Below are 20,370 nucleotides of genomic sequence, written 5' to 3'. Positions count from 1 at the left end.
ATAGTGAATCTTGAAAATTCTAAAGATAAAGAGAAGATCCTTAAAGCAGCAAGAGAAAAGAAATCCCTGACTTTTATGGGGAGGAGTATTAGGGTAACAGCAGACCCATCACAGGAGACCTGGCAGGCCAGAAAGGGCTGGCAGGATATATTCAGTGTCCTAAATGAGAAGAACATGCAACCAAGAATACTTTATCCAGCAAGGCTCTCATTCAAAATGGAAGGAGAGATAAGGAGCTTCCAAGACAGGCAGGAACTCAAAGAATATGTGACCTCCAAAGCAGCTCTGCAAGAAATTTTAAGGGGGACTCTTAAAATTCCCCTTGAAGAAGAGGTCCAGTGGAACAATCCACAGAAACAAGGACTGAATAGATATCATGATGACACGAAACTCATACCTTTCAATAGTAACTCTGAACGTGAAGGCACTTAATGACCTCATCAAAAGGCGCAGGGTGTCAGACTGGATAAAAAAGCAGGACCCATCTATTTACTGTCTACAAGAGACCCATTTTAGACAGAAGGACACCTACAACCTGAAAATAAAAGGTTGGAGAACCATTTACCATTCAAATGGCCCTCAAAAGAAAGCGGGGGTAGCCATCCTTATATCAGATAAATTAAAATTTACCCCGAAGACTGTAGTGAGAGATGAAGAGGGACACTATATCATACGGAAAGGATCTATTCAACAAGAGGACTTAACAATCCTCAATATATATGCCCTGAATGTGGGAGCTGCCAAATATTTAAACCAATTAATAACCAAAGGGAAGAAATACTTAGATAATAATACACTTATACTTGGTGACTTCAATCTAGCTCTTTTTACCTCGATAGGTCTTCTAAGCACAACATCTCCAAAGAAACGAGAGCTTTAAATGATACACCGGACCAGATGGATTTCACAGATATCTACAGAACTTTACATCCAAACTCAACTGAATACACATTCTTCTCAAGTGCACATGGAACTTTCTCCAGAATAGACCACATAATGGGTCACAAATTGGGTCTTAACCGATACCATAAGATTGGGATCGTCCCCTGCGTATTCTCAGACCATAATGCCTTGAAATTAGAACTAAATCACAAGAAGTTTGGAAGGACCACAAACACGTGGAGATTAAGGACCATCCTGCTAAAAGATGAAAGGGTCAATCAGGAAGTTAAGGAAGAATTAAAAAGATTCATGGAAACTAATGAGAATGAAGATACAACCATTGAAAATCTTTGGGATGCAGCAAAAGCAGTCCTAAGGGGGAAATACATTGCAATACAAGCATCCATTCAAAACCTGGAAAGAACTCAAATACAAAAGCTAACCTTACACATAAAGGAGCTAGAGAAAAAACAGCAGAAGGACCCCACGCCCAGCAGAAGAAAAGAATTAATTAAAATTTGAGCAGAACTCAATGAAATCGAGACCAGAAGAATGTGGAACAGATCAACAGAACCAGGAGTTGGTTCTTTGAAAGAATTAATAAGATAGATAAACCATTAGCCAGCCTTATTAAAAAGAAGAGAGAAAAGACTCAAATTAATGAAATCATGAATGAGAAAGGAGAGATCACTACCAACACCAAGGAAATACAAACGACTTTTAAAACACATTATGAGCAGCTATACACCAATAAATTAGGCAATCTAGAAGATGGACGCATTCCTGGAAAGCCACAAACTACCAAAACTGGAACAGGAAGAAATAGACAACCTGAACAGGCCAATAACCAGGGAGGAAATGGAAGCAGTCATCAAAAACCTCCCAAGACTCAAGAGTCCAGGGCTAGATGGCTTCCAGGGGAATTCTATCAAAGGTTTAAAGAAGAAATCATACCGATTCTACTAAAGCTGTTTGGAAAGATAGAAAGAGTTGGAGTACTTCCAAATTCGTTCTATGAATTTCTATCACCTTAATTCCAAAACCAGACAAAGACCCCACCAAAAAGGAGAATTATAGACCAATATCCCTGATGAACATGGATGCAAAGATTCTCAACAAGATACTAGCCAAGAGGATCCAACAGCACATTAAGAAAATTATTCACCACGACCAAGTAGGATTTATCCCCGGGACACAAGGCTGGTTCAACACCCGTAAACAATCAATGTGATTCATCATATCAGCAAGAGAAAAACCAAGAACCATAGGATCCTCTCATTAGATGCAGAGAAAGCATTTGACAAAATACAGCATCCGTCCCTGATCAAAACTATTCAGGGTGTAGGGATAGAGGGAACATTCCTCAACATCTTAAAAGCCATCTACCTAAAGCCCACAGCAAATACCATTCTCAATGGGGAAGCACTGGGAGACTTTCCCCTAATATCAGGAACAAGACAGGGATGTCCACTCTCACCACTGCTATTCAACATCGTACTGGAAGTCCTAGCCTCAGCAATCAGACAACAAAAAGACATTAAAGACATTCAAATTGGCAAAGAAGAAGTCAAACTCTCCCTCTTCACCCATGACATGATACTCTACATAGAAAACCCAAAATACTCCACCCCAAGATTGCTAGAACTCATACAGCAATTCAGTAGCATGGCAGGAAACAAAATCAATGCCCAGAAATCAGTGGCATTTCTATACACTAACAATGAGACTGAAGAAAGAGGAATTAAGGTCAATCCCATTTACCATTGTACCCAAAAGCATAAGATACCTAGGAATAAACCTAACCAAAGATGTAAAGGATCTATACCCTCAAAACTATAGAACACTTCTGAAAGAAATTGAGGAAGACACAAAGAGATGGAAAAATATTCCATGCTCATGGATTGGCAGAATTAATAGTCTGAAAATGTCGATGTTACCCAGGGCAATATACACGTTTAATGCAATCCCTATCAAAATACCATGGACTTTCTTCAGAGAGTTAGAACAAATTATTTTAAGATTTGCGTGGAATCAGAAAAGACCCCGAACAGCCAGGGGAATTTTAAAAAAGAAAACCATATCTGGGGGCATCACAATGCCAGACTTCAGGTTGTACTACAAAGCTGTGGTCATCAAGACAGTGTAGTACTGGCACAAAAACAGACACATAGATCAATGGAACAGAATAGAGAACCCAGAAGTGGACCCTGAACTTTATGGCCAACTAATATTCGATAAAGGAGGAAAGACTATCCATTGGAAGAAAGACAGTCTCTTCAATAAATGGTGCTGGGAAAATTGGACATCCACATGCAGAAGAATGAAACTAGACCACTCTCTTGCACCATACACAAAGATAAACTCAAAATGGATGAAAGATCTAAATGTGAGATAAGATTCCATCAAAATCCTGAGGAGAACACATGCAACACCCTTTTTGAACTCGGCCACAGTAACTTCTTGCAAGATACATCCACGAAGGCAAAAGAAACAAAAGCAAAAATGAACTATTGGGACTTTTTCAAGATAAGAAGTTTTTGCACAGCAAAGGATACAGTCAACAAAACTGAAAGACAACCTACAGAATGGGAGAAGATATTTGCAAATGACGTATCAGATAAAGAGCTAGTTTCCAAGATCTATAAAGAACTTCTTAAACTCAACACCAAAGAAATAAACAATCCAATCATGAAATGGGCAAAAGACATGAGCAGAAATCTCACAGAGGAAGACATACACATGGCCAACATACATATGAGAAAATGCTCTGCATCACATGCCATCAGGGAAATACAAATCAAAACCACAATGAGATACCACCTCACACCATGAGAACGGGGAAAATTAACAAGGCAGGAAGCAACAAATGTTGGAGAGGATGCGGAGAAAAGGAACCTCTTACACTGTTTTGGGAATGTGAACTGGTGCAGCCACTCTGGAAAACTGTGTGGAGGTTCCTCAAAGAGTTAAAAATAGACCTGCCCTAGGACCCAGCAATTGCACTGTTGGGGATTTACCCCAAAGATACAGATGCAGTGAAACGCCGGGACACCTGCACCCCGATGTTTCTAGCAGCAATATCCACAATAGCCAAACAGTGGAAGGAGCCTCAGTGTCCATTGAAAGATGAATGGATAAAGAAGATGTGGTTTATGTATTCAATGGGATATTACTCAGCCATTAGAAACGACAAATACCCACCATTTGCTTCAACATGGATGGAACTGGAGGGTACTATGCTGAGTGAAATAAGTCAATCGGAGGACAAACAATGTATGTTCTCATTCATTTGGGGAATATAAATAATAATAAAGGGAATATAAGGGAAGTGAGAAGAAATGTGTGGGTAATATCAGAAAGGGAGACAGAAAATGAAGACTCCCAACTCTGGGAAACGAACTAGGGATGGTGGAAGCTGAGGAGGGCGGGGGGTGGGGGTGAGTGGGTGACGGGCACTGAAGGGGGCACTTCTCGGGATGAGCACTGGGTGTTATTCTGTATGTTGGTAAATTGAACACCAATAAAAATTATTTTATTAAAAAAAAACATAAAGACTCCTAACTCTGGGAAACGAACTAGGGGTGATGGAAGGGGAGGAGGGCGGGGGGTGGGGGTGAATGGGTGATGGGCACTGAGGGGGGCACTTGATGGGATGAGCACTGGGTGTTTTCTGTTTGTTGGTAAATTGAACACCAATAAAAAATATATTTATTATTTATATTTTAACTCTAGTCTTGACCAACCTTTATATGGAATAAGTTACTAATTTCTTAAATTTATCACCTTAACATGATGATTTTAATCCGTGTAGCAATCTGAACTGCCAGAGGATTAATGCAATGGAATCAACATTTATAAGAGCACATCATATGCTTGTATGAAAATAGCTCTACTTTGGGAAAGTGTAATTCATGTTACACACACCGTACTAAAACATTCTCCACTTAGCTACAAATTTTCCCATCTCTAGAATATTCATCACAGGCTCTGGGCACAGGACATCTTTCCTTCCTAATAAATACGATTTATATTTCATATACAATTGTTTCTCAAAATATGCTTGTTCAGTTATGGGACAAATAAATTTTTCTCATATTTAAAGTTTCTTTTGTATTCATATAAACATTCAGTATATGATTTGTGACAGAAAATTATTTTCATTTTTAAATTGACTATGTTTTCACAAACATGGCATCATTTAGTATAGACATAAATATTGTTCAGCATAAATACAGGAAAGAGGTTCATAATAATATCAGACATTGATTCTATTATCAATTTTAGTATATCACTGCTAATTTGCAACAGATTTTTAGGAGAAACACCAATTCTTTCCAGATTTGTATAATGATTTATGCTTTAGGTTTAAAGAAATGTTCATTTTTTAAAGTATACATGTATTTAAGAAATTGATTCCTTTTTAATTGTACACACACACAGGCACGTGCATGCAATTTTAAGCCCATTTCCACTAAATGAAATTTTCTTTTTGAAACCCCCTGGTTGTGAGATACCTTAATGTTTTGTTTTTTGTTTTAAGATTTTATTTATTTATTCATGAGAGACACACAGAGAGAGGCAGAGACACGGGCAGAGGAAGAATCAGGCTCCTGCGGGGAGTCCATGTGAGACTCCATCTCAGGACTCCAGGATGGAGCAGAAGGCAGACGCTAACCACTGAGAAACCCAGGCGTCCCATGAGGTACGTTAATGTATCAATTGCTTATTTTAATAGTTTCAAAACAGCAGTTCTTAATTAATTCTAATCAAATTCTTTTTTAAAGATTTTATTTATTTATTCATGAGATACAGAGAGAGAGAGGCAGAGACACAGGCACAGGCAGAGGGAGAAGCAGGCTCCAAGTAGGGAGCCCTACGTGGGACTCCATCCTGGGTCTCTAGGATCTCGCCCTGGGCTGAAGGCGGGGCTAAACCACTGAGCCACCTGGGCTGCCCTCTAATCAAATTCTTTAGGCACTTGTAGAGGAGTCATATCTCTTGTAACAATTTAAATAAAATACAATTATAAAATCTACTCTTTATTGTCTCCTAATTTAACAACATCACTGGATTGAATAGCTGACAGTGGTCCTGCAGTCATCATATGAACAAAGTCGTTTTTCTGAACAGACTCATTTGAATACTTTTCAAACAAATATATTAATCTCTTATCCCTTCATTTGACATCTTATATAATTCAGAAGGACTCAGCTGCAACCATAATTTCAATTCTTTACCTAGAGATTAAAAACAAGAATCCTTCTGTGTGTGTGTGTGTTCACTTGGGAAAGCCCACTGAGACTTGAATAATGTAGTTTAAGACACTAATAATTCAAGGTGGCCTCAGGCCAAGATTGGAAGGGTTTTTTTATAATTTATTTACATATATTCAAAGATGTGTTAAGGGTCAATTCAGTGGAGAAACAAATACATTTATTCAGATCCTTCCAAAGTTATTATGTCTCTAAAGTTTTATGGAGTCATAAATTTATGATATTGTTATTCAGTAATTGCATAAGAATAATGTGTAAGCATATTAATTTATTTGGCAGTTTGTAGAAAATTGGCTCTAAAATTAGATACATTATAATGGAATGTGATAAATTTTATATAAACACACATGCAAAAATTCTTAAAATGCCACATTTTGGGTATCATCTGTAATTTACTGTAGATATTTATTTTTGAATTATTCTCATTAAGTTAGAAATTACCTTAAGTTATAAAACATGTTTTACATTTTAAAATAGATAACAAAATGATAGTATTACTTTATTTGATGGACTACTATTTAGATAATATTCAATAATGTATTCTTTACTGCAGATCACTCCTTAAATGTTCTTAGATTTCCTAGGGTCTCCAGTATTTGCATCAGTGATATATTTCTCTTGGGAAGGGATACCATTAGTCTAGTTTAAAGGGTTCAAGCTTTTGCACGGCAAAGGATACGGTCAACAAAACTAAAAGACAACCTAGAGAATGGGAGAAGATATTTGCAAATGACGTATCAGATAAAGGGCTAGTTTCCAAGATCTATAAAGAACTTATTAAACTCAACAGCAAAGAAACAAACAATCCAATCATGAAATGGGCAAAAGACATGAAGAGAAATCTCACAGAGGAAGACATAGACATGGCCAACACACACATGAGAAAATGCTCCGCATCACTGGCCATCAGGGAAATACAAATCAAAACCACGATGAGATACCACCTCACACCAGTGAGAATGGGGAAAATTAACAAGGCAGGAAACCACAAATGTTGGAGAGGATGCGGAGAAAAGGGAACCCTCTTACACTGTTGGTGGGAGTGTGAACTGGTGCAGCCATTCTGGAAAACGGTGTGGAGGTTCCTCAAAGAGTTAAAAATAGACCTGCCCTAGGACCCAGCAATTGCACTGTTGGGGATTTACCCCAAAGATGCAGATGCACTGAAATGCCGGGACACCTGCACCTGGTATTTCTAGCAGCAATGTCCGCAATAGCCAAACTGTGCAAGGAGCCTCGGTGTCCATCGAAAGATGAATGGATAAAGAAGATGTGGTTTATGTATACAATGGAATATTCCTCAGCCATTAGAAACGACAAATACCCACCATTTTGCTTCAACGTGGATGGAACTGGGATGGAACGTGGATGGAACTATATAAATCTTTGTGAAATTCAGTGACATAAGTGTATTCATATTTTTGTTCACTCATCATTGCTATCCATCTCTAGAATATTTTCAGCATTCCAAATTGAAGCTTCTCATTTTATAAATAATAATTTCCCATTCCCCCACTCTACAGTCCTACTAACAATTATTTCTGTCTCGATAATTTGCCTATTCCAAGTACCTCATAAAAGTGGAACCATTGTGCAGTAGGATTTTCCTAGGCAAAAGCTGTATTAAACTCAGAGACACAAGCCTTCCAGGCCTGCAGCTTGCCATTTGCCTCTCATGCTCTTCTCTCAGGCATCTATTTTTTTTTCTCTCAGGCATGTAAATGAGGATGCTGGAAACTAAATCCGCAGGCAGTGTGGAACTGTGAGGGACCGCACCTAGGCTCAACTCTCAGAAGTAAGTATGCCTTAAAGCCAAATTTCAGCTAGCTTCTCATTTGTGCGAGTCAGAACCTAGCTCCATTCTAACTGAGCATGTTACTGGGAAATCTCTGTATTGAATTGGATACACCGGACTTCTGGGCCTGCAACTTCCACATGCTTTTCACACAACTTCTGCCAGCATCTAACATAGAGATGTTGGAAGCCAAGTCTACAGGCAATCAGGACGCAAGAGGGTCCTGCAATAAGCTCAACTCTCAGAAGTAAGTATGTCATGAAAATGGCAAGCTGCAGGCATGGAAGGCTTGTGTCTCCGAGTTCAATACACCTTTTGCAATGGAAATTCCTACAGTAGAATGGTGTTTTCTTGTAACTCCATAGGAGCAAATATCCTTGTATGCTGGCTACAAGACAGACTCCTTCAGAGAGGCGAACACATATGCTGTCCCTGGAACTTTCACACTGCCTGTGGATATAGTTGCTAACATCTGATCTTAAACGATTGTCAGAAGCTGTGTGAGAGGCAAGCAGCAAGTTGCAGGCCTGGAAGGCTTTGTGTCTCCAAGTACAGTACAGTGCTTTAATGGAACCTCCTCACCTAGAAACGTGCTAGGTTCTAACTCCATTAAGAACGAAGCTAGTTGTGGGGATCCCTGGGTGGCTCAGCGGTTTGGCACCTGCCTTTGGCCCAGGGCGTGAACCTGGAGACCAGGATCAAGTCTCATGTCAGGCTCCCTGTATGGAGCCTGCTTCTCCCTCTGCCTCTCTCTCTCTCTCTCTCTCTCTCTCGTGTGTGTGTGTGTGTGTCTATCATGAATGAATAAATATAATCTTTAAAAAAAAAGTGGAACCATACAATATTCTTCTTCTTTGTTTGGCTTAATTTCACTTAGACAAATTTTCTCAAGATTCATCTGCATTGTAGGATGTATCAGAATTTCATTCATTTTAAGTGCAAATAATAATACATTGTGTATTCTTATTTTCATTTCTGCATTCCTATCGGCATTTTCTAAAAAACCTTTAGCACTGTGAATTATGCTGCTATAAACATTTGTGCACAGATATTGTCTCAAATTCTTATTTTCAATTATTTTTTTGTATATCTTTTGAAGCATAATTACCAAATTATATGATAATTCAATGTTAAGCTTTCAGAAAATTGTCATGTTTTTTCACAGCACCTCACCATTTTGCATTCCCATTGAGGGTGTGCTAAGAGGTAAAAAAAAAAATTAATGAACCAGATTACATTTTCTCCACATTTTTATTATTTATTGTTTAATAATATATTTCATAATGGGTGAAAAAGATGTTTCATTGTGGTTTTTATTTACATTTCCCTAATGAGTAGTGATAGACTATCTTTTATGTACTTATCAAGTATTTATGTATATTCTCTGGAGAACTGTGTATTTAAAACTTAACTAATATTTTTATATGTTTGTTTTGAGTTTTGAGTTATTTATGTACTCTAGATATTTATTCTTTATAGGATATAGTTGCTTCAATTACCTAAATTATAATTATAATAATTACATAAAGGATGTAATTGAGCAACTGTATTTTCACTTATTAAAGGATAGTTTCCAGAGGGGATGTGTGAGGGAATTGGTTAAATAGGAAATAGGGGATTAAGGAGGGCATTTGTGGAGAACACGGTGTTGTATTTAAGTGTTGAATTGCTAAATTCTATACTAGAAATCAATATTTCATTGTATATTAAATTAAAAACTTGAAAAAGAAAAAAAGGCTAAAAATTTTTAAGATATTATAAAATAATTATTATTCATAAAAAAGACCCAAAATACATAGTTGTGACTGCATTTCAAAGTAAAATAGTAACAAATAGATATAATACATATACAACTATTACCTAGGTTATTTCACATAATTCCTTTTGTTTGGTTTTGAAATTTGGGACAAATCAATATAATCTTATTTATGATGTAAGGCAGCACATTGACCCATACACTTTCTCAAGGCTCCCTTGACTTCACTGTTCCTCATACTATAGATGATGGGGTTCAATAAAGGAGTGAAGATCGTATAGAACACTGACACTATTTTATCGTGGTTAGCTGACCTATAGGATTTGGGTCTCATGTAGATAAAAATAGCAGCTCCATAAAAGAGTCCCACCACAGAGAGATGTGAGGAGCAGGTGGCAAAAGCTTTCTTGCGGGCTTCTCTAGAATGCATCTGGAGAACTGCAGCAAGGATGAGACTATAGGAAATCAGGATGAGAGAAAACGGAACCAGCAGCATTAATACACAGCAGATATACATGACATACTCAAAAACAAACGTGTCAGCACAAGCCAAACGCACCAGAGTGGGGGCCTCACAGAAGAAATGATTGATCTCATGTGCACCACAGAATGGAAAACTCAGGGTGGCAGCAGCCTGCATGAGCCCATCAGCTGCCCCCAGGGACCAGGACCCCACGGTCATTCTCAGGCATAATTGCCAGCTCATGAGAACGGGGTACCTCAGTGGGTGGCAAACAGCCACATAGCGGTCATAGGACATGGATGCTAAGAGGAAGCACTCGCTCCCTTCCAAAGTGATGAAGAAGAAGATCTGAAGCCCACAGCCAGCAGGGGAGATGGACTTCTTGCCACTCAAGTAGTCAGCTGCCATTTTGGGCACAATGGTGGAGATCAGCATCATGTCCATGAGGGAGAGTTGACTCAGTAGGAAGTACATAGGTGTGTGGAGCCGGACATCCTGGTGAATCAGGAGAATCATGAGGGCATTGCCCATGAGGGAGCCGAAAGCAATTGTCAGAACCATTGAAAAGAGAAAAAGGTGGGCTTCTGTGTGGTGAAAGAGTCCCAGGAGAATGAAATCTGAGGTGGTGTTCCAGATGTTCATGATTTCATAAAAGAGTGACACTGCAAATGAAGAAAAAGATGACAGTTTCATCATTTACAATGCTCTATTCAATTACATTTTTCATGAAAAGAATTTGTGTGAAAATGTTAAAAACTATACCACATCCTTCATCTGTGACTTGCAGTCTTTTTAGCTTGGACATAATGTTATTTTCATTTTTTTCATTTTCAATATAAACACTCTTCAGATTTAGTTTGCTTAATTGATATAAAGAATACAATTTATTGATGAATTTAAAATACTTTATAAACATATATTTGTGCTACCTGATATCAACATAATGGACAAGGAGTAAAATATTCAGTTTATTCATGTCTGTGCTTGCTTTTACCATGCATAGTCAAGATTCTTACAAGATGAATTAAATCAATGTGTTCAGCAAGGTAAAAGCTAGGTCTTTGTTAATGAGGACTGCATGTATCAAACACACCATAATTTATTGGAACCTATAAAAATCTGAATGTTTTTCCTGACATTGATTAAACTGGGAAGGCATTTTTACTTTCCAAAGAAGAAAAGTTATATATTTTTTAAAGATTTTATTTATTTATTTATTTATTCATGAGAGACACACACAGAGAGAGGCAGAGACATAGACAGAGGGAGAAGCAGGCTCCATGCAGGGAGCCCAGTGTGGGACTCTATCTGTGGACTTGAGGATTACACACTGAGCCCAAGGCAGACGCTTAACCACTGAACCACCCAGGCATCCCGAGAAGTTATATTTTCAGGTGTAAGAAGTGGAAGGAATTTGTCTGTAGATATAACCATAACTTTATATGGAATTAATAGTTTGACTTTTTCAAGTTAAACATTGAATAAAATAATTACCTTCCTAGAATATGTTTCCCAATGCAAGACAATGGTACTAAATGCAACATTTCTTTAACTGTATAAAGAGATCTTGTGTAATGATATGTTTTCCCTTCAGAGTTAGAGACACAATCTTCTTTGGCCAAATAGGAGAAAATAAAATGTTAGCATCCAATGTAGATAAGTTCATTTCTTCTTCAGTCCCAAGAGAATCTATATCTCTAAAGGCATATTCATCCCTGATCTGCTAGTACTGAAACTGCTCTCACTTGTTGAGTGAATAGGATCATAATTGAAGGAATGAAGATGTTAATTCAATCTCAAAGATGGCATCTAATTCAATGAAATGACATTTCAGGAGTTCAACTCTTCCATTGTCATTTTATTTGCCCCTGATTTACATATGCCTCATGTACTGAAATGCCAATAAAGACAGAAAGACAGTTCAAAAAGCTCACTCAATCCCTAACTCCATGGCTTCAGCATCATCATTGTCCTGATAGCATTCTACTTCAGGGCTTTAGTTGGTTGTTTCAAAGTTAAACATAGAAGCATACTTCCTCCTCATAGATTTACACTGCATTTCCCAAAATTTTGTTATTTGCACACCCTCAAATCTGTAATGTTTGCAGTCTGCACATCTAGGAACTGTATGAATTCCCTAATTATGGGTCTCTCTAGTGCTTTCCTGAAGGATCTCAAAACCCAGAGTTTGTCTTTTTGTGATTGGATTGTTTCACTTAACATCATACCCTCAACAATCACTCATGTTGTATCATGTGTAAGAATTTCCTTCTGTTCTAAGTTGAATAGTATCCCTTTTATTTTTTATTTTATTTTTTTTAATAGTATCCCTTTTAATGCATACACAATATTTTCTTTATTAATTCATTGCATCTATGGACAAAAAATGGCTTCTATCATTCACTTCAATTGTCTATTTATGGATAAATTTAATGGGATTTTTCATATATTTTTAAAATTTTTGGGATCCCTGGGTGGTGCAGCGGTTTAGCACCTGCCTTTGGCCCAGGGCGAGATCCTGGAGACCCGGGATCAAATCCCACATCGGGCTCCCGGTGCATGGAGTCTGCTTCTCCCTCTGCCTGTGTCTCTGCCTCTCTCTCTCTCTCTCTCTCTGTGTGACTATCATAAATAAATTTAAAAAAAATAAAATAAAATTTATGTGAATATAGATTGATAATAGAGTAATTATAGCTACTTTTTCCCCATTTACATGCATGCAAGAGAGATGAATGTGTTTATAGACTCATTACAGCTAAAATTATTACATTTAGTAAATACTTTTTCTTTTGAACTTAAACTTTAAGTTTTTAAAAAATTTAGAATTATTAGTGCTTAACTATTGAATGGAGATAGGTATATATATGTATACATACATACATACATATATATATGCATTATTTTAAGGTGAAATATATGTATAAAAACCATTATTCATCATGGGTCTGATTGTCAACTCAACATGCTATTTTGTTTATAGTATTTACTAGTAAGATCTACTAAATGTGTCAATTAAAATAACTGGTAGGAAATCATATTTTTCCAAGAACAACAATCTTAAGTTATTTATTTTATCAAAAATCCTAAGTATATTTTACAAGAGACACAATTTTTCACTAGTTAAATGTTAGAAAGTCTGCACAAAGAAGATTCTACAGGATAATTCTTAATTGAGTATGCATACAAAGTGGTTGAAAATCCAAGTAAGAAATTAACTTATCCTGAAATAAAATATCTAAAATGGAAGAATGAAAGTTCAACAATGACTAACGTAGACGTAGGAAAATTTAGTATTCTGAATTTTTTTTCCTCTGGCTTAAAAGGGAGATCATTTCCTATGTTTTCAGTCTTTTACTTAGAAAGGTGCTGAAATTGTGGTATCTTTACTTAAATTATAAAATCATATATTTTTCAATGATAATAGAAGGCATGAGCTTATACTCCTTTTTTTTTCTCAAAGTGTAATCACAGAAAATTTATAGCATGCTGATAATTTTCCTTCTGTATCTTTCTTTTTTTTTTGTTTGTTTTTTTTTAATAAAATAATTTTTATTGGTGTTCAATTTACCAACATACAGAATAACACCCAGTGCTCATCCCCTCAAGTGCCCCCCTCAGTGCCCGTCACCCACTCACCCCCACCCTCCCGCCCTCCTCCCCTTCCACCACCCCCAGTTCGTTTCCCAGAGTTAGGGGTCTTTATGTTCTGTCTCCTTTTCTGATATTTCCCACACATTTCTTCTCCCTTCCCCTATATTCCCTTTCACTATTATTTATATTCCCCAAATGAATGAGAACATACAATGTTTGTCCTTCTCCGATTGACTTACTTCACTCAGCATAATACCCTCCAGTTCCATCCACGTTGAAGCAAACGGTGGGTATTTGTCGTTTCTAATGGCTGAGTAATATTCCATTGTATACATAAACAACATCTTCTTTATCCATTCATCTTTCGATGGACACCGAGGCTCCTTCCACAGTTTGGCTATTGTGGACGTTGCTGCTAGAAACATCGGGGTGCAGGTGTCCCAGCGTTTCTTGCATCTGCATCTTTGGGGTAAATCCCCAACAGTGCAATTGCTGGGTCGTAGGGCAGGTCTATTTTTAAGTCTTTGAGGAACCTCCACACAGTTTTCCAGAGTGGCTGCACCAGTTCACATTCCCACCAACAGTGTAAGAGGGTTCCCTTTTCTCCACATCATCTCCAACATTTGTGGTTTCCTTCCTTGTTAATTTTCCCCATTCTCACTGGTGTGAGGTGGTATCTCATCGTGGTTTTGATTTGTATTTCCCTGATGGCAAGTGATGCGGAGCATTTTCTCATGTGCGTGTTGGCCATGTCTATGTCTTCCTCTGTGAGATTTCTCTTCATTTCTTTTGCCCATTTCATGATTGGATTGTTGTTTCTTTGCTGTTGAGTTTAATAAGTTCTTTATAGATCTTGGAAACTAGCCCTTTATCTGATACGTCATTTGCAAATATCTTCTCCCATTCTCTAGGTTGTCTTTTAGTTTTGTTGACTGTATCCTTTGCTGTGCAAAAGCTTCTTATCTGTATCTTTCTGATCCCCATCAGAAACTTACGCTAAACACTGTAATTTGTTTCTCTCAGAATACCAGGATGATTAATCAATCTGTTCTGTTAAAAATAACATAATAACAGCTAAATCCTTTATTAACTGAGTTGACAAGTTACTGCAAAAGACTTTACCTGATTATTGTGTCAGCTAACATATGTTTTCATTTTCACATTGTGGGATATAAAAATAATATTTGTAAAACTACATAGAGAAAGTAATGTGACTTTAGATTTTCTGGGGTTCAGAACTTACTAAATATTAGAAAGACTATGAACTACTTACATATATAAAATGATGATCTTCAACAAGCTGGATCTGTATCTTTTCTGAGCAGAATCATCCTAATGCTTCTCTTTGGGAGGAGGAAGGATCTTATAGTGTGGCAACATCAAACTCACTCATATCACTGTCTAGACTATCTTATTTAAGGGTGTGGCCTATTGACATCTTTTGATAAAAATACCATCTTACTAGTATAGCAGACTTGCATAAGTCTCTTGGGATGATGAAAATGTTTAATTTTAAAGATTTTAAAGATTGTGCATTCTTTCAGAAAGTTATGATTAATTAATATTAAAATAATAGAATCATCTATAATCAAAAGTAAAATGTAAATAGCTATGTATAAAAAGGAATGATTTTTAAAAATCAAGGAGTTAAATAATGTGATACTTGAACTAATTGTTAAAATTTTGATGGGGCAGATTAGAGTGCACTATTGAAAGATAGCTTTTATCAAAGACAGTAATCAAAATGATCAAACCCATGGTAGGATTTAGCTATTGTTTTTATCATTAAACTTCATTTGATGCCGTGTCATAAGTTTGTTTGCTTGTATATTTGTGATTTTATTTTACCCTGTTATTTTATTTTACTTAATATTTATAGCTAAGTAATAAAATCTATGATAATGGTAAGAACAGAGAAGAATACATTTATTGTGTCAAGCACTTTTTTTAAATTTGTTTGCTTGTTTTGTGCTTCAAACACTTTGAAGTTTGATTTTATATGGATTCTTTTAAAATATTTTATTATTGTTTGTACTATGTATTTTCAGTTTCCAAGCAAACCTTGGTTCTTGGCTACATTTTTATCACTCCATTTGCCTTGGCTTACCCAAGAATATATATAAAAATGGGTGATAGGAATTAAGGAGTACACTTGTTATAATGAGTACCAGGTGTTATATGGAAGTGTTGAATTACTATATTGTATTCTTCCAACTGATATTACCTTGTATGTTAACTACTGGAATCAAATAAATAAATAAATAAATAAGCAGAAATATATATATATATATATATGCAGTTATAATACTTATATATGTATATACAACTATATATGTGTAGGTGTACACATACTCATATATATACACCTATAAAACTTATATGTGACTATATATAAACATATATTATATATGTGTGTGTATATATAGAATTGTTTAATCCATGTGAGCTGTAAGAAGTGTCATTTATCTGTTTAGGAAAACCTCACCTCAAAAGAAAGAATCAGAAACAGTCCTCTCTCCCACAGACTTACAAAATCTGGATTACAATTCAATGTCAGAAAGCCAATTCAGAAGCACTATTATACAGCTACTGGTGGCTCTAGAAAAAAGCATAAAGGACTCAAGAGACTTCATGACTGCAGAATTTAGATCCAATCAGGCAGAAATTAAAAATCAATTGAATGAGATGCAATCCAAACTAGAAGTCCTAACGACGAGGGTTAACGAGGTGGAAGAATGAGTGAGTGACATAGAAGACAAGTTGATAGCAAAGAGGGAAACTGAGGAAAAAAGAGACGGACAATTAAAAGATCATGAGGTTAGATTAAGGGAAATAATCGACAGCCTGAGGAACAAAAACCTACGTTTAATTGGGGTTCCCGAGTGCGCCGAAAGAGACAGAGGGCCAGAATATGTATTTGAACAAATCCTAGCTGAAAACTTTCCTAATCTGTGAAGGGAAAAAGGCATTCAGATCCAAGAAGTAGAGAGATCCCCACCCTAAAATCTATAAAAACCATTCAACACCTCGATATCTAATAGTGAAGCTTGCAAATTCCAAAGATAAAGAGAGGATTCTTAAAGCAGCAAGAGACAAGAAATCCCTGACTTTTATGGGGAGGAGTATTAGGGTAACAGCAGACCTCTCCACAGAGACCTGGCAGGCCAGAAAGGGCTGGCAGGATATACTCATGGTCCTAAATGAGAAGAACATGCAACCAAGAATACTTTATCCAGCAAGGCTCTCATTCAAAATGGAAGGAGAGATAAAGAGCTTCCAAGACAGGCAGGAACTCAAAGAATATGTGACCTCCAAACCAGCTCTGCAAGAAATTTTAAGGGGGACTCTTAAAATCCCCTTTAAGAAAAAGTCCAGTGGAACAATCCACAGAAACAAGGACTGAATAGATATCATGATGACACTAAACTCATACCTTTCAATAGTAACTCTGAATGTGAACAGGCTTAATGACCCCATAAAAAGGTGCAGGGTGTCAGACTGGATAAAAAAAGCAGGACCCATCTATTTGCTGTCTACAAGAGACTCATTTTAGACAGAAGGACACCTACAGCCTGAAAATAAAAGGTTGGAGAACCATTTACCATTCGAATGGTCCTCAAAAGAAAGCAGGGGTAGCCATCCTTATATCAGATAAACTAAAATTTACCCCGAAGACTGTAGTGAGAGATGAAGAGGGACACTATATCATACTTAAAGGATCTATCCAACAAGAGGACTTAACAATCTTCAATATATATGCCCCGAATGTGGGAGCTGCCATATATATCAATCAATTAATAACCAGTTACGATATAATAATACACTTACGCTTGGTGACTTCAATCTAGCACTTTCTACACTCGATAGGTCTTCTAAACACATCTCCAAAGAAACGAGAGCTTTAAATGATATACTGGACTAGATGGATTTCACAGATATCTACAGAACTTTACATTCAAACGCAACTGAATACACATTCTTCTCAAGTGCACATGGAACTTTCTCCAGAATAGACCACATACTGGGTCACAAATCACGTCTGAACTGATACCAAAAGATTGGGATCATTCCCTGCATATTCTCAGACCATAATGCCTTGAAATAGATCTAAATCACAACAAGAAGTTTGGAAGGACCTCAAACACGTGGAGGTTAAGGACCATCCTGCTAAAAGATGAAAGGGGAACTGGAGGGTATTATGCTGAGTGAAGTAAGTCAATCGGAGAAGGACAAACTTTATATGTTCTCATTCATTTGGGGAATATAAAAATAGTGAAAGGGAATATAAGGGAAAGGAGAAGAAATGGGTGGGAAATATCAGAAAAGGAGACAGAACATGAAGACTCCTAACTCTGTGAAACGAACTAGGGATGGTGGAAGGGGAGGAGGGTGGGAGGTGGGGGTGAATGGGTGACGGGCACTGAGGGGGGCACTTGACGGGATGAGCACTGGGTGTTATTCTGTATGTTGGCAAATTGAACACCAATAAAAAATAAATTTATTATTAAAAAAGAAAAGGGGGATCCCTGGGTGGCGCAGCGGTTTGGCGCCTGCCTTTGGCCCAGGGCGTGATCCTGGAGACCCGGGATCGAATCCCACATCGGGCTCCCGGTGCATGGAGCCTCCTTCTCCCTCTGCCTGTGTCTCTGCCTCTCTCTCTCTCTCTGTGACTATCATAAAAAAAAAAGAAAAAAAAGAAAAAAAAAAGAAAAGGTCAACCAGGAAATTAAGGAAGAATTAAAAAGATTCATGGAAACTAATGAGAATGAAGATACAACTGTTATTTATTTTTTAAAAAAACGGTTTTATTTATTTATTCATGAGAGACACAGGGAGAGAAGCAGAGACACAGGTAGAGGGAGAATCAGGTTCCATGCAGGGAGTCCGATGTGGGACCTGATCCCAGGTCCCCAGGATCAGGCCCTGGGCTGAAGGCAGCGTGAAACTGCTGAGCCACCTGGGCTGCCCCTACTCTGATTTATCACACAATTGACCATCTGAGTGAAATCTACATTAAGTCAATCTATATTATTTTCTGGACAAAACTACAGGTACCTAGCTAAGTTTGAGAAGTATATTATTGACAGGTAGTATATCAAGTTACAAGTAAGACTTTGCAGCAAGAGTGGAAGTATAATTTTCAGTAAATATTCATAGTTTTCTGTTTTGAGCTCTGCTGTGCCTCGGGCAAAAGGGCAGTCTAACAACACTCTAAGTAAAACAGGGCTGCCACTGTGTGATGGGACAAATAGACTGTGCGCTATGTAGATAAAATGCTCTTCAGATTCCCCGAGGACAGAAGAATGAGGAACAGATAAGCTTCCTGTTAGAGCAGGAAAGTTATAGACCATTCAGAACTCTATAAGAAAATTACATTAAAATTACAATAAACCTGGTTATCTAAATTAAGATTAATTTAGGACTATTTAAGAGGGTGAGCATTATTGTGGGAAAACATAAAGAGGTTGTACCAGACCTCCATATTAGCAAGAGGATGTTTTGACACAGAAATCCCTCTGACAGCATGCAGGGATGGAGCGGATTTGCAGACTACACTTAGACAGGCTGTGTAGGAAACACCTTACAACATGTGCTTAGACCTAGCCAAACATTACATGCAGGAAGACACAAACTAGCAGGAAAGAAACAAAAGGAAAAAAAAATATCTCTCCTTATCTTTAAAACAGTCCCAATGGTTGCATCTGAAAAAATGAGATAGGCATGCTGGAAATTTATTGTGGAATATTCTAACGATCAACATCCATGCAATGAGGGAAGCAGAATTGGGCTCAGGGAGATGTTGAACTGGAGGCAGAACCAACCAAGGTCTCAGCTACCCTGAGTGCAATTCTGAGTTGGATTTTCCATATTTTCTTGCAATAGGGCCCCCACAGAAGTTACTCATTGACTGGGGCCGGCACAAGGAGGGATCATGACCTTAGGCTAGAAAGTTTTCCTCCCCCAGCATCTGTGCTTGCACTTCCGAAAGCTGGGAGAACAAGTACTTCAGTCCTGTAAGAAAAGGGGAGTAGAAAATTACACAATCATGTAAGGGACACTCCATGAGCTACACTCCATCAGAAGTCACAGTGAAGGGGTCTCTTGGATGTACAGCACACAGGTTGGCTTCCTGTAGCCCAGTGTATATGGATCATGTGATGGAGTGCACAGGGATTATGTGGCAAGAAAGATCAGTTCAATAAATATGTTGTTCCCTTCCAGGATAAAGATACACAGAAGTTTGACATCCACCCATGAAGAACAAGCTGGCATGAGGAGCTAAAAACATCTGGTCCAGTTTTTGGTTTAAAAGAGCTGTTAATATGTTTCTGATGAAAGCATCATTACTAAACTGGGAACCTGGAACTCCAGCCAAAAACAAAGGTAAATGTGATGGATGGCACATATTCCCACGTGGTTCAAGAATAATGAGAAGTTACTCAATTATAAAAGAGTGTCCATTAGTGTCAGCTCAGAATCTGCAACCAACAGGTCTCAAAAGATCTCTCGATTTTGATTTCCCTAGTGTGCCCTTGCTATATACTGTGGATTCAGGTGTTCCCCTATATTGCTATGATCTGTACCCTAAACCCAAATGTGATGGTGTTTA

General features: G+C 37.5%; 1 protein-coding gene across 1 annotated transcript; it reads right to left on the bottom strand.

The window, feature by feature from the left end:
- Positions 1-9,872: 9,872 nt before the first annotated feature.
- On the bottom strand, positions 9,873-10,865 carry LOC112665340 (olfactory receptor 2T8-like). Its single transcript, XM_025454993.3, has one exon. The coding sequence runs from the start codon at positions 10,863-10,865 to the stop codon at positions 9,873-9,875; it is 993 nt and encodes a 330-aa protein (XP_025310778.1).
- Positions 10,866-20,370: the final 9,505 nt, after the last annotated feature.

This window comes from Canis lupus, chromosome 14 (genome assembly GCF_003254725.2).
Source record: "Canis lupus dingo isolate Sandy chromosome 14, ASM325472v2, whole genome shotgun sequence".
NCBI lineage: Eukaryota > Metazoa > Chordata > Mammalia > Carnivora > Canidae > Canis > Canis lupus.
The sequence above is the reverse complement of the archived record's forward strand: the minus strand, read 5'-3'. Positions and strand labels throughout refer to the sequence as shown.